Genomic DNA, 11514 nt, shown 5'->3' on the forward strand with positions numbered 1-11514 from the left:
TTCCACAAAACGGCATGGGAGAAAATATTGAACAGTTTTTCTGATTTTAAGCCTTCTCTAGTATGTGGTTGCTGGCTGCAGCCCTGGCTTTGTGACTCCCACCTGCCATTTCCATGCTGGAATGGCCCCATGGGTCCCACAGAGCAGTGCATGGACACCCTGCCAGCATGTGCAGGTATCACTGCTGTGCCAGGCAGCTGAGAATGCCCAAAATTCATGCTGGCTGCTGTGGCTGCACAGATGAAGATTTTAAAGGGCTGATTGTACACTCCACAAGCTGCTTTTTAACCACGTCTCAGGTGTCTCAGTCATTAAAGTATTATTCTAATTCCTTCTATTAAAATTTATACTGATCATTCACACAAAATATCTAACTTGATATAATAATGTGTTCTCACTCTGCTGTGTCCCTAATGGATTGAATAATAACAAATTCACTTTTTAATTTTCTTTTACATGATCAATTTACTTCATAGATCTATAACCAGAAACCACTTTTTTTGGACACTTTCTTCAATGAGAGGTCAAACCCTGACTGGATCTAGTCTGTAAAGGCAGACAAGTTCTGCTGAATATCACTTTTTACTGCAGTTGCACCTCCTTCTTTCCTGTGAGGTTCTGGGGCAGAGGTATGGATGTAGAGGAGGATGGCTAGGAAAAAAATTAATGCTTGACTCCTTTCTCAACTCTTAATGCCCATATGGATATCACCATAAAGAAGTCTAATAATTACATTATTTTTCAATTCCTAGAATCAAGATAATGAAGTGTTCAAGGAAAGGATCAGGTGGCTTGGTGAGAGCAGTAAGATTGAGCAGCATCTCAACAGCACTTTATTTCTTTGCTGCTGGTACCTTTATAGCCTGCTGCTTTTTGGGACAAGCCATGCAAGCCATGAAGTTTATCCTTCCCCAGCATAAGAATCAAAAGGAATCTCTCTTCTAGCTGTATGCTGCATAGACTATTTCAGCAAGAGAAATTATAGTTCTTACAGTCAATGCTGTATCTCACAAACCAAGAGGGAATCAGAATAAGTCACAAATATGAGAATCATTCAGACTTCTAATTTGGTCCTGAATGTTCACCAAGCTCAGTTTAAACACATGCAACAACAACAGCTATGGGTTTGAGTGCAGAGCTCTGACAGACATGTTTCATACATTTAGAATTCCAAGGGCTATTTTCCAACTCACACAGCTGAAAGACTAAAGCTGCTAAAGAATGAAAACAGTCACTTTAAGAATAAAAATAAATAATTTAATGCACAATAACATTGTCAGATTACTCCTTAAAAAAACCAACTAGTAATATCAGAGAAAAATAATTTTCCATTACATATTTCTTACAATACAAAATGCTTTTTAAAATAAAAGTGTCCATGCAACAGCAGTAATATTCATAAAGCTATAAATAAATGACAAGATATACTTCACTCACATGGTGGTGAATATGTTCCATTCTGCAGAAAGTTAATGCTTAATTTTTATGTTGTAGCCTGTCATTGTCTGTAACTTTCATGCCATGGTGGCCTATGTTGTTTGCTTTAGCACCTTCCTTCCTCTTGGCACTGGTTCATCTCATCTGGCCTCTCATCAACAATTTACTGCCTTATTAAGGCAAATACTTTACATTTGTTCATTTTAATCCCCTGTGCTGGGCAGGAACTATAATTAAGGGTATAGTCCTCAGATTTACAAAAAGAGATCAAGTATCTATTAACTTGTAGCAAAAGCAGTAATTCTCCTAATTTGATCCTCTCAAGATTCCTGTGACATTCAGGTGCTTTAGTAAACAAGACCTGTCTCTTCATGCTGTTGCTTTCTTCTTTTGTATTCCACTTTGAAGAAGAGAAAAATAGAGAAAAGAGCACCTTATCCAAGGACACTGTAGGAAGAATAAGGAAATCATGAGAGTTAAAGCATTCTTAAGAAGCTAGTGCAAAGGTGTTGCATGTAATTAAAGAATCCAAATATATATATATATATACACACACACACACACACATATATATATTTAGATTTTCAGGCTGTTTTACAAGGAAAGAGCAACAAGGAAATGTGGCATATAGTTTGGAAGGAAAAAAAATAAAAAAATTGAGTGGAAGCATTGAGGTGGAGCTGTGCAGGCAATTTTGCATAAGCCAAGAGAAAAAGAAAGGAGCCAGGTGCAAGACTGCTGTTAAAGTTCATGCAGAGGCTTCAGATTTAATCAAAAGGCAAGACAAAGCAGATCTTTCAAAGTCAAGAGAGCATGCATCAAATACATGATTTTCTCAAGGGTGAACTGATTATTGAAATATAAAAGAAAGAGGCGGTGGTGTTGTAGCAATACAACACTGTCATACCACATTTTCCATTTACAATATTGCATCACAGGCATTATTTATAGGAGAACAATTTTAGAAGTGTTTCTACCTAATGAATAGTTCCCTGCCCTGGGATTACTTATAGATAGGGAATCCCATCTCTTCTAGATGGTGATGAAGATGAGGAATCTTTCCATAATTTCTCTGAAAGTTAAAACAGTACAATATCAATATTAAAATGAAACTTTAGATATTTATTTCAATGTATTCTTTCCTGTTTGCTTTTCACACTATTTTTTCTAAGAATCCTGTAAATATATAAGGAAAAGAATGCTTCTAAAAATTGAAACTCATGTCTCTTGATCTCTTTGATGTCTTGTTCCTTGGTAAGAGTCCCAAAAACCCCCAATACGATTAAATTGCAAACCTTACTTACCTACACTACAATGCTGAATTGTTAGCCTAGGATTATTCTAAAAGCACATAGGTGTGACTTAGTAAATTGGGACTGGGGAAGGCAGTTCCATGAATTGTTTTCAGTATAACTTCAAAGCTCATGTGACTTTCATACAGGCATTCCTATCAGAACAAATATAAATGCACTGGAATCACTATCTAGTCACTGGTAGTCATTAGAGTCACTGCCTAGAAAACACCTGGAAGAATGAACATTTAAAAGCATTTCTTTGCATAATAAATTTTCAAAAAAATACAGAAAGACAAAAATCAGGGGTCTTTTTTGTCCCTTGGATTAAAATTTGTTTTGCCAGTATTCAAAACCAAATGTACAATAAGGAGAAATATTTTTAATTGTTTGTCTCTCCATTATGGTACACACACATATGAGAAGAATGCAATATTAGATCAGAAAAGTTTGGTTGGAGTCCACAGCTAACTGATCTGATCACTATCCCCTTTCTTATCAGAGGACCAAACTGTGAGTCCCAGGTTTTAAGTTAAGACTTTCTGAAAGCTCTTTTAAAATGTTCTTAATATTGTTATGCAAATCATATATACTAGTGAATCTCAATGTGTTTCTAGAAATATTTCCCTCCTTTCCCATAAATACTTCTGCTCTTTGTAAATAGTTTCTCTAATGTACAGCACTTACATGTGAAAGAAGCCGGGTCGAGTTTTAATCTGACACATTCAGATGTCCCAGGATTAAGAGCATCTTCATCATAAATTTTTTGACGTAAAATGTTCCTGATAAAATCTGGGTTCATACTGTTTTCCATAAATCCCTCTATTGACGGTGGTACGGAAAACACTAGCTGATAATTTACAGTGGAGCTTTCATTACTGAAAAACAAAGTCATGCATTAATGTCTTCAAGCTTAAACAGTATTTTTTTTTTTTAAGAAGGCTAACTTTTCATATCAATGTTGGATATGGAATGGATTAACAAAACCACATTTTTCCAACAGAAATATTGTGAAAGAAAACTGTTAAAGATGCCAGATTATGCCTCCCCCCCCCTCCCCCACCCTTCTCAGAAAGAACAGCTCTTTAAACTGGGGACATACTTGAAGCCAGCAAGAGACGTCTTCAAATGCATGAGGGGCAATTGAACACATGTTCTGATGGGATGTGGTTTTCAGCACTGGTGCTTCACAAGAAGCTACTGGTAAGAGGTATTGCAATATCCTGTGCATATTTTAGCTAGGAAATAGCAGGAAGGCTTTTTTTTCCTGTTAGCAGTACCTGGGACCACCCATCTGGGCTCCTCCCTCAGCTCTGGAGGGGATTACACAAACCAGGGACTGGAGACCATCTCTGGAGACTTCATTTTTTGTGGTCTATCAGAACTGACTACATCCAACAGTTACCTTTTGTACTCATAGAATCCTAAACATTTTGAAAAAAACACTTGAATGGGGGAAAATAAAAGGAAAGGAGAGGGAGACAGCAAGAGAGATATCCAAGACGCAGAGAGGGAGAGAGTTGTTAGCTGATCAATATATGTGCAGGTCCTAGGTTACAATGTAAAGATATGCCCGAAGGTATGTATTCTATCACCATCTGCTGAAACCAGGTGGGGCAGTGACTCTTATCTCTGTAGGAGATATCCTCTGCTAATGGGCCAGCTGTTAAAAAACAGGTGGGGCAATCATCTTTATCTTTCCCATGACCCATCCTCCCTCCAGGAAGATTTCATCTGCTGCTGGGCCATTCAGTCCCACTGCATGACTGATAAAATTACATCATCCCATGGGAGATGCTCCACCCAGGGGGAGGAGCCAAACATTTCCTACCTAGATAAAAACTGAGATGTTAGAACATCAAAACAGCCCTTACCCACTGGTTTCCAGAGGACAAGAGCTACCAGACTTTTCTGCAGAAGCACTACTTCAAGAAATCCACTTCATCTGGACTTCTACCACCACCCTAATTAGCAGGGTTTCAGGTTGTATTCTGACACTATCAGTGGTTTTTCTTTTGTATTACTGCATGTGTTTTATTTTTCCCTTTTTTCCTATTAAATTGTATTTCTGACTTAGAGTCTCTCACTGTTTTTGCTGTCAAAACCATTACAGTGCAGAACTACAGCTTTGTACTTGATGCTCTAAGTCATAAAGAGCACCCACAAGGTTCAGGGGCTGCAATTCACTGTTGAGCAAAGCTGGCAGGGCAAGGGAGCAATTCCTCCAGGGAGCAAAGTGCCCTCATGACTGCCCCTTGCCACATTCCAACGTGGCTGTTCCTCTGTCCTTGCTATCTCAAAGGACCTGGGACTTTGCAAAACTGCTTCCCTTGATTTTCTGCTGGCTTTCTGATTTCTTTTCTAAGAGTTCCTTTTTCAGAAGTCCTTGGGGAAGCTCTCTGTCTTCCTTTGCTTCTCTTCTATTTCTCCATGACAGGAGACACGTGTTTTCCTCTTGCCTTTATCTCTTTTGGGAGCAAACTTATTCTCTCCTCCCCATGAACCCTGCTTTATTTATCTAAGATTATTTAAAATATGTCAATCTTAAGTGTCTCCAGCAATCAATTTTCCTTTTAATAAATATCCTTGAATATGTTTATTAAGGGCTGCAACTGGAACCAAAAATAACAGATGTGATACCTCACAGCAACAATATGTGGCTGTCATTATGTAATTTTAGCAGCATTTAACAGCAGGGGATCCTTTGACCAGTTTTCACTGCCTAATACACATAATTTACCCCAAACAACCTATTTTTCACAGATTTAAATATTGTACATATTTACATAAGCACATGAATGTCTCATCAAAAGCCTGTAATTTTCAGATAAGTTTGATGACAGAAATTGCTTACCTGAAAGAAATCACCTGAGCTGACCTAAAGTAACGTCCTAAAGCTGGAGATGAACTGTAGACTTCTGCTAGCTGAGAGAGTGAATAAAATTATGTATCTTCTATTCAATCTCTTTTCCCCCATCACAAAAAAAAAAAAAAAAAGCAGCAGCAAACCCCAAAAGCCCCCCCCCCCCCCAAAAACTAAACCAAACCAAAAAAACACAGCAAATCATTCCTACTACGTGCCTTAAGGAGCATAAAATTCGGTGCTGAAGGTCAAATAACAGCAAATATCTGCTTTGGAAAAGGTAGAGAGTAATTTAAATTTGACAGACAAGTTAATTGTTTGATTTGATTGAGTGATTGCTATGTAACCTTAACACAATGGAGGCACTCAGGGTGAACTAAAAGTCTGTGCTCATGCTGCTGTGTGCAACTGATGTTGTTAGGTTTGGCATTTCATTAGTACCAGCTTCTAACTCTTATTTTGTGGAGGGGACAGTCTCTCTCCTGAGATTGCCTTCCCACCATGTCCAAATGATCACTGCCAGGTAGGCTGAGATTATTTCAGCTGTAACTCAGAGTTGTGCTGGCTCAGCAGAAATCACAGCTATAAACCCAGGCTGTAAAAAAACACGTAAGAGCATGCAGCAGGATGTTCAGCCCATATTGTGTTTACATGACTTTCACAGGCCTCTCCTAAATTATTTAATGACTCTATGAAAAAGGTGAAGACTGTGTCTTAACAAATGGTCAAATTAAAAGGAAAAAAAAAATCTTATTGTGCTTAAAAGCAGACAATTCTTTTTTTACTGGTTCAAGACTTTAAAAGTACAAATTTTATTTGTGAATTTGTAAATGACCGAGTTGCTACGCAGAGAAAGAGAAATTTCTTAAAAGGCAAAACACTGAAGTTGTGTTCTAAGCAGAATCCACTTTGCCAAGGATCACATAAACACTTACCCTCTTAGTAATGTTCTCTGAGGAGAAGTGTGGGAGACCACACATTAACTCCAATGTTCCTGAAAAATAATGAAAGTTTCCAGTGCTTAGTAGTTCATCAGGATCCCAGTAGTCATCCTCATCTGTGTAAGTATCTAACAAACAAAAGGAGATAGAAAGGGTAGAAAAAAAGTTTCAGTTAGCTGAGGTATTGAAAAAAACCCTCTTGGCTTCCTCCACGGTGGCTTTCTTACAAATTTCCTAGGGAAAAACAGAAAGAAAGTGCAAGTCACCTGAAAAAAGTGACAGCACATGGAGATCAATCATCCACCTCCATTAGCAAAAGTCATCTGCTCTGAGAACCTGACAGGCAGTGACACCATGGCACCTAAGTCATCCATGGCACTTGCTCCAGCATTACAAACAATTTCCATCCTCATATCCAAATCCCTTCTTGTGGTATTTTCTCACTTAGCTACAAACTTGAATTGCCACCTGATCAGGATGCAAATTACTGTTAAGATAAAAGCATTCACAACAACTACTGAACTACACCACCACCCTCTGTTGTCAGTATCCCAGCTCCTTCAGCACTTTACTGAAGGAGATTAAAGGATGTTTTTGTTGCATTTGTGTTGTTTGTATTAGTGTAACCCAGAGTGAAACACTTACTAGAATAAAGAATTGGGCTGATGATAATGACCAGGAAGATCACTATAAATATCGTAGTTATAACCATCCATAATTTACACTTCCAGAAAACTACATTCCTGCATGATTTCCAGGGATCTCTCTCCTCCTATAAAAGAGAAGGGCATATTGAATAATCAAATAAGGCAGGAAAAAATATTGAAGCATTTCTCTACTGTCCCATTTAGAAACAAAATCCCCACATAAATGGGAGAGCCTAATTGGTAAACAATGCCCTACATCAGTGGTTCCCAGCCTGGACTACTGCTGCAGGAGAAAATGCAGACCTAGAGAAGGTAAAGGACATTCACTTGAGAGAGATCATTCCCTTCTGTGCAGAATTGCCAACTCCTGAATGGCCTATAAAGCTAAAGTATTGAAAAGGTGATTTCTTGGCTCCATGGTTTGTTTTTTTTTTGACTATGTGAATTAAATATGCATATTCCACAAGCTCTCCTTTTAATGTTTCTCATCTCTCCCAACTGAAAATGTGTCTCTTTTCCAAAATCATTCACCTCTGCAGCACTGATGTCACCCAAAGCAAAGGCAATGCTATTCAATAGATACTATTGCATTAAACCCTCCATAAAATAATTGAGACTTTTAGAGCCGACTTACTTTTTCTTTAGAAGATTGGAAACTTGAAGGCTATTGAGTGTATATAAAAGAGAGTTTAATGCAAATCTCTCCTGTTCTATGAGGTCAAAAGAAAACTTCATTCAAAGTAATTGTGCATGTGTATACATTCATGTGGGAAAGAAAGGACATTACTTTGCCTGTTATTTAATTTTTAATAAGATTGAAAACCATGACAGAAATTAGTCTTTTAATGAGTTAATCCAGCAGAATGAATATTAAAAAAAAAAAAAAAAAAGAAAAAAAGAAAAAAGAAAAAAGAGGAAGGTTAGATGATAGCTAAACAGAAAAGTTAATCTGTTTTGTTGCACAGCCAGAAGAATAAGAAGACTGAAGCAAGGGCTTGAATACATAAACAGGCCATGCTTTCTCTTTAATTAGTTGTCTATCTCCCTCTCCATCCACCATAAAGGCAGCAGAAAACTCCATGTCCTTTTTGATCTCAGTACCAGATCAGGAAAAGCACATGCTGCAGGTTGTCTGGACCACACACATGCAGATTGGCAGGAACCAGCCTCTGCTGGAGGCACTAATCCAGGTTTCCTTCCCTTTTGAACTTTCTAAGAACACAGAATAACAGAGAGGCTTTCACTGAATTTAGCTGAAGCAAGCAGCTGGCAAAAAGCTTTTGTGTGGGTGGTAGGGGAACAGGGAGAGAAAACAGACACACAGAGAAAGATCTTACAACAGAGATCCCTCCAGCAGAGGCAGAAAAAGGGAAACACTGTGTAGACACCTCTGCACACAGAACTTTGCTCTGCTGGAGAACGAAAGGCAAACACTGAGAATGGTTTTGTTTACAGCATGCTTTCAGCTGCGGCCACATTTGCTTTTTAAAAATTTGATTTTAAAATATTTTAGAAGTATGATTTTCAGTTTAATACTTAACACTAGCATGTGGTTCTGTATTTTAAAAATATTTAGAAGACAGTAACTACTGCCTAGAGTGCAACTATGAGATCGTGCATAGCTTTATCAGTTGAGACAGACAGCTGTCAAGCCCAAGTTTTGATTGAGACACTACGTGTTTAGACTATCAAAAAGCAATTCTTAATCACGTATAGCAAATTGGCTTGGTCCCAAGAAAACATTCAGCTCCACAATTCGTCCCACACCTTCTGAACTTTGCCCAGGAGCTGGGAAGAAGCAACAGCAGCTGAGAAAGTCTCTCCCTGGTGGGGAGGGCATCTGTGATTAAATTAACCTGCCACTGAGCAGAAAGCAGAGCATGGCAACTTCCCAGCAGTGTGTGTAGGATGGGCAGCCAGGTGTTATACTCAGCATAAAGAGACCTCGAATGAAAACAGCTCTGGAAAGGGGAAGGACAAACCCAAGGGTGAAGTTTCTCAAGAGAGTCAAACAGATCTAGCTGACCCCTGCCTCTCCTCCCCCCTCTCCTGCTCCTCTTTGCACCTTCTGGAACGTGTCTGACCCTGCAGTGAGCTGTTTCACCTTACCAGACCCCAGGAGAAGTAGCTGACGCCTGACACCACAGAACAAAGGGAATTTTGTCTCTCCAGCAGAATGAATCCTCCTGCAGTAAGTTGTGCAATTCACCATGCAGCAGGCGGGTGTGAATCTGTTATTGCTGTGAATTAGTCTGTTCAATAGGTTTCAACTAAGGGATTAGGAGCTACCTCCCTTGGGATTCACGTGCTGATCTTGTCTGAAGTTCTGGAGTGTTCTATTAATACAAATTCATAATGTTTAACAACTAAAATTATTCAGAGAGTAAGAGAATCCAGCATGCTCTGTTCGAGGACATCTTATTTTTGTTTAGCAGCACTGTTTCCTAGTTAACTTCTACTGAAGGAAAGCCTGGTTTTAAAACTTATTTCAGTTTTTCTCAGTTTTTTTCTTTGTTTTGAACTGAATCCCACTGATAGCACATGAAAAGAGAAAGCAAAACTCAGAAAACCAATTACAGTTTCAGTTCCTAAATTACAGCTTAAATTCCCACCCTCATATTAGAACACTTCATTGATCAAAAAAGAAAAAATTACATTTAATGGATTTTTTAGCCTCTTTCCCTCAAACCACAAATTAAATCACCCCTACAAAATGTGCCATTTCTCTGGCTGAGGAGTACTGCCTCCACCAGAAGGATCAAATGAACAAGTGAAATTCCTACCTTTCTCGTTTGGCCATTTAGACTCTTGTGGTGATCAGCCTTGTTTTCCTCCATATTATGCTGCTGGAATTGAATCACCTCATGGTGCTGAGCAGAGTTCATTGCTTCTGTCTCTGGAGAGGATTCTCTGCGAGGAGCTCTGTCTCTGAAGCGAGCACAGAGCCAGCTCATTTCCTCCTCCTTTCAGCCACTGCTGTGGTCAGTAGCAGCTCTGACACCAGGCTGGACACGGGCAGGGGGGATGGTTTTCACAGGAGAGGTCCCAAATGCTGTTGAATGAGGGGAATTCCTTGGAGGAGCAGATAAAGCGGGCTGCCCTGGCTGCAGAGAAGGGGAAGGCGGAGGCAGTATCGATTTGTGGGAACTCTGACTCTCAGCTGTGCAATACCCGGCTTTCCAGTTTGCCTGCCTTCCTGAACCAGCCCTCTACAAGCAAGTGACTAAACCTTCAGCAATGCTGTCATTTGCTGGGATGATTTTCAAAGGAACCAGAGTGCTTTCAGCCAAAACAATAAAATGTCATTACTGTTATCCATGCAGCTAAGCAGATGTGGTTCTGAACAGCACAAACTGAGTAAAAGTTCATAGAGCATGTTATTTGCTTAGGCTGACGCTTTGTCAACACTTGTAATTCTTGTCTCCCTCTGTAACTGAACACTAATGACTTTTGTGCTCTAAGTTGTTCTCCCTCAAGCTATTATGCTGCCTAAAATCATATCTGGTGTTAAAGAACAATTTATATCCTTTAACATACAACCCAAAATAAACCTGAGAAGCTGCTTTCAGGTAAAAAAAAACCTCAAAGGATATAGCTAAAAAGAAGAGAAAGATGGCCTTGAATTTCAACCTGTGCTCTACATGCTTTTATGAAACAACTGTGATGATTTTGTCTTCACTAGCTTCCCACATGAGCTCTCACGTGCCCTTGGAATCACTCACAACAGCTCGCTCCTTTTTCCTGCCAAGGGCTCAGGGTCCTCTCCCCTCACCCACCATTTGAATTTTCTCTTTGTGCAACTCACCTTGGTTCTTGCCACCAAGATATCACATCACATCACACACATCCAGGCAAAGGTACTCTCTCACCATGAAAGTGAGCACATCTTAGGTTAATCCCACAAATAAAAGGAACTACAAATTGCATACCCCACACCTTTTGGTTCTGGAGGACTGAAGGTGAAGCTGAGCAGTCATCAAGAGCAGAACATGCATCTGGATCCACAGAATCTTACTTGGGACATCTGACACTAGCAAAGCCTTTATCTGGTCCTCACTACTGCTGGATATCAGGTTCATTTGTTTAATTTCCATTCACAGTAGACCTTCCTACTGGATTGTCTGAAACCAAACTGTTCCTCTAAAGAGTTAATGATTATACAGATCTCACCATGCAAAGGCCAAAATCCTTATTTTATATATTTGTGGAGAAACTCCTTAGCTTCTTTCATAAAAGAAAGTCTTTCTTTCATCTGGAGGATCCAACTTCCACACTTGATACATTTCTTCCATGTGAAATACTGACCCTTCTGACATGTTGCTGAGAAGCTCTCA

At 39.3% G+C, this 11514-nt stretch overlaps 1 protein-coding gene across 2 annotated transcripts; it reads right to left on the minus strand.

The window, feature by feature from the left end:
• Positions 1-90: 90 nt before the first annotated feature.
• LOC306798010 (TPA-induced transmembrane protein) lies at positions 91-10135 on the minus strand. Of its 2 annotated transcripts, XR_013773259.1 has the most exons (7): positions 9964-10135; positions 7179-7305; positions 6528-6661; positions 5584-5654; positions 3417-3607; positions 2415-2509; positions 91-1884 (listed from the first exon to the last, which is right to left on the minus strand). XR_013773259.1 is itself a non-coding variant. In XM_079297769.1 (6 exons), coding segments are annotated over exons 1-6 (696 nt in total). In that variant the 5' UTR covers position 10135; the 3' UTR covers positions 91-2507. The 2 variants fall into 2 exon arrangements, 1 of the variants encoding a protein (XP_079153895.1); XM_079297769.1 differs by having other exon boundaries at positions 91-2509.
• Between the last annotated feature and the right edge of the window lie 1379 nt (positions 10136-11514).

This window comes from Erithacus rubecula, assembly GCF_903797595.1.
Source record: "Erithacus rubecula genome assembly, chromosome: 1".
In the NCBI taxonomy this organism is placed as follows: domain Eukaryota; kingdom Metazoa; phylum Chordata; class Aves; order Passeriformes; family Muscicapidae; genus Erithacus; species Erithacus rubecula.

What these genes read in the sequence shown, in the direction of transcription:
- LOC306798010 (XM_079297769.1), bottom strand. Translation starts at nt 10,134, where the DNA reads ATGAGCTGGCTCTGTGCTCGCTTCAGAGACAGAGCTCCTCGCAGAGAA. An exon ending in CAGCCCAATTCTTTATTCTA is followed by an intron (nt 6,662 to 7,178) that starts GTAAGTGTTTCA and finishes TTTGTTTGTTAG; the next exon opens with ATACTTACACAGATGAGGAT. An exon ending in CAGAGAACATTACTAAGAGG is followed by an intron (nt 5,655 to 6,527) that starts GTAAGTGTTTAT and finishes TCACTCTCTCAG; the next exon opens with CTAGCAGAAGTCTACAGTTC.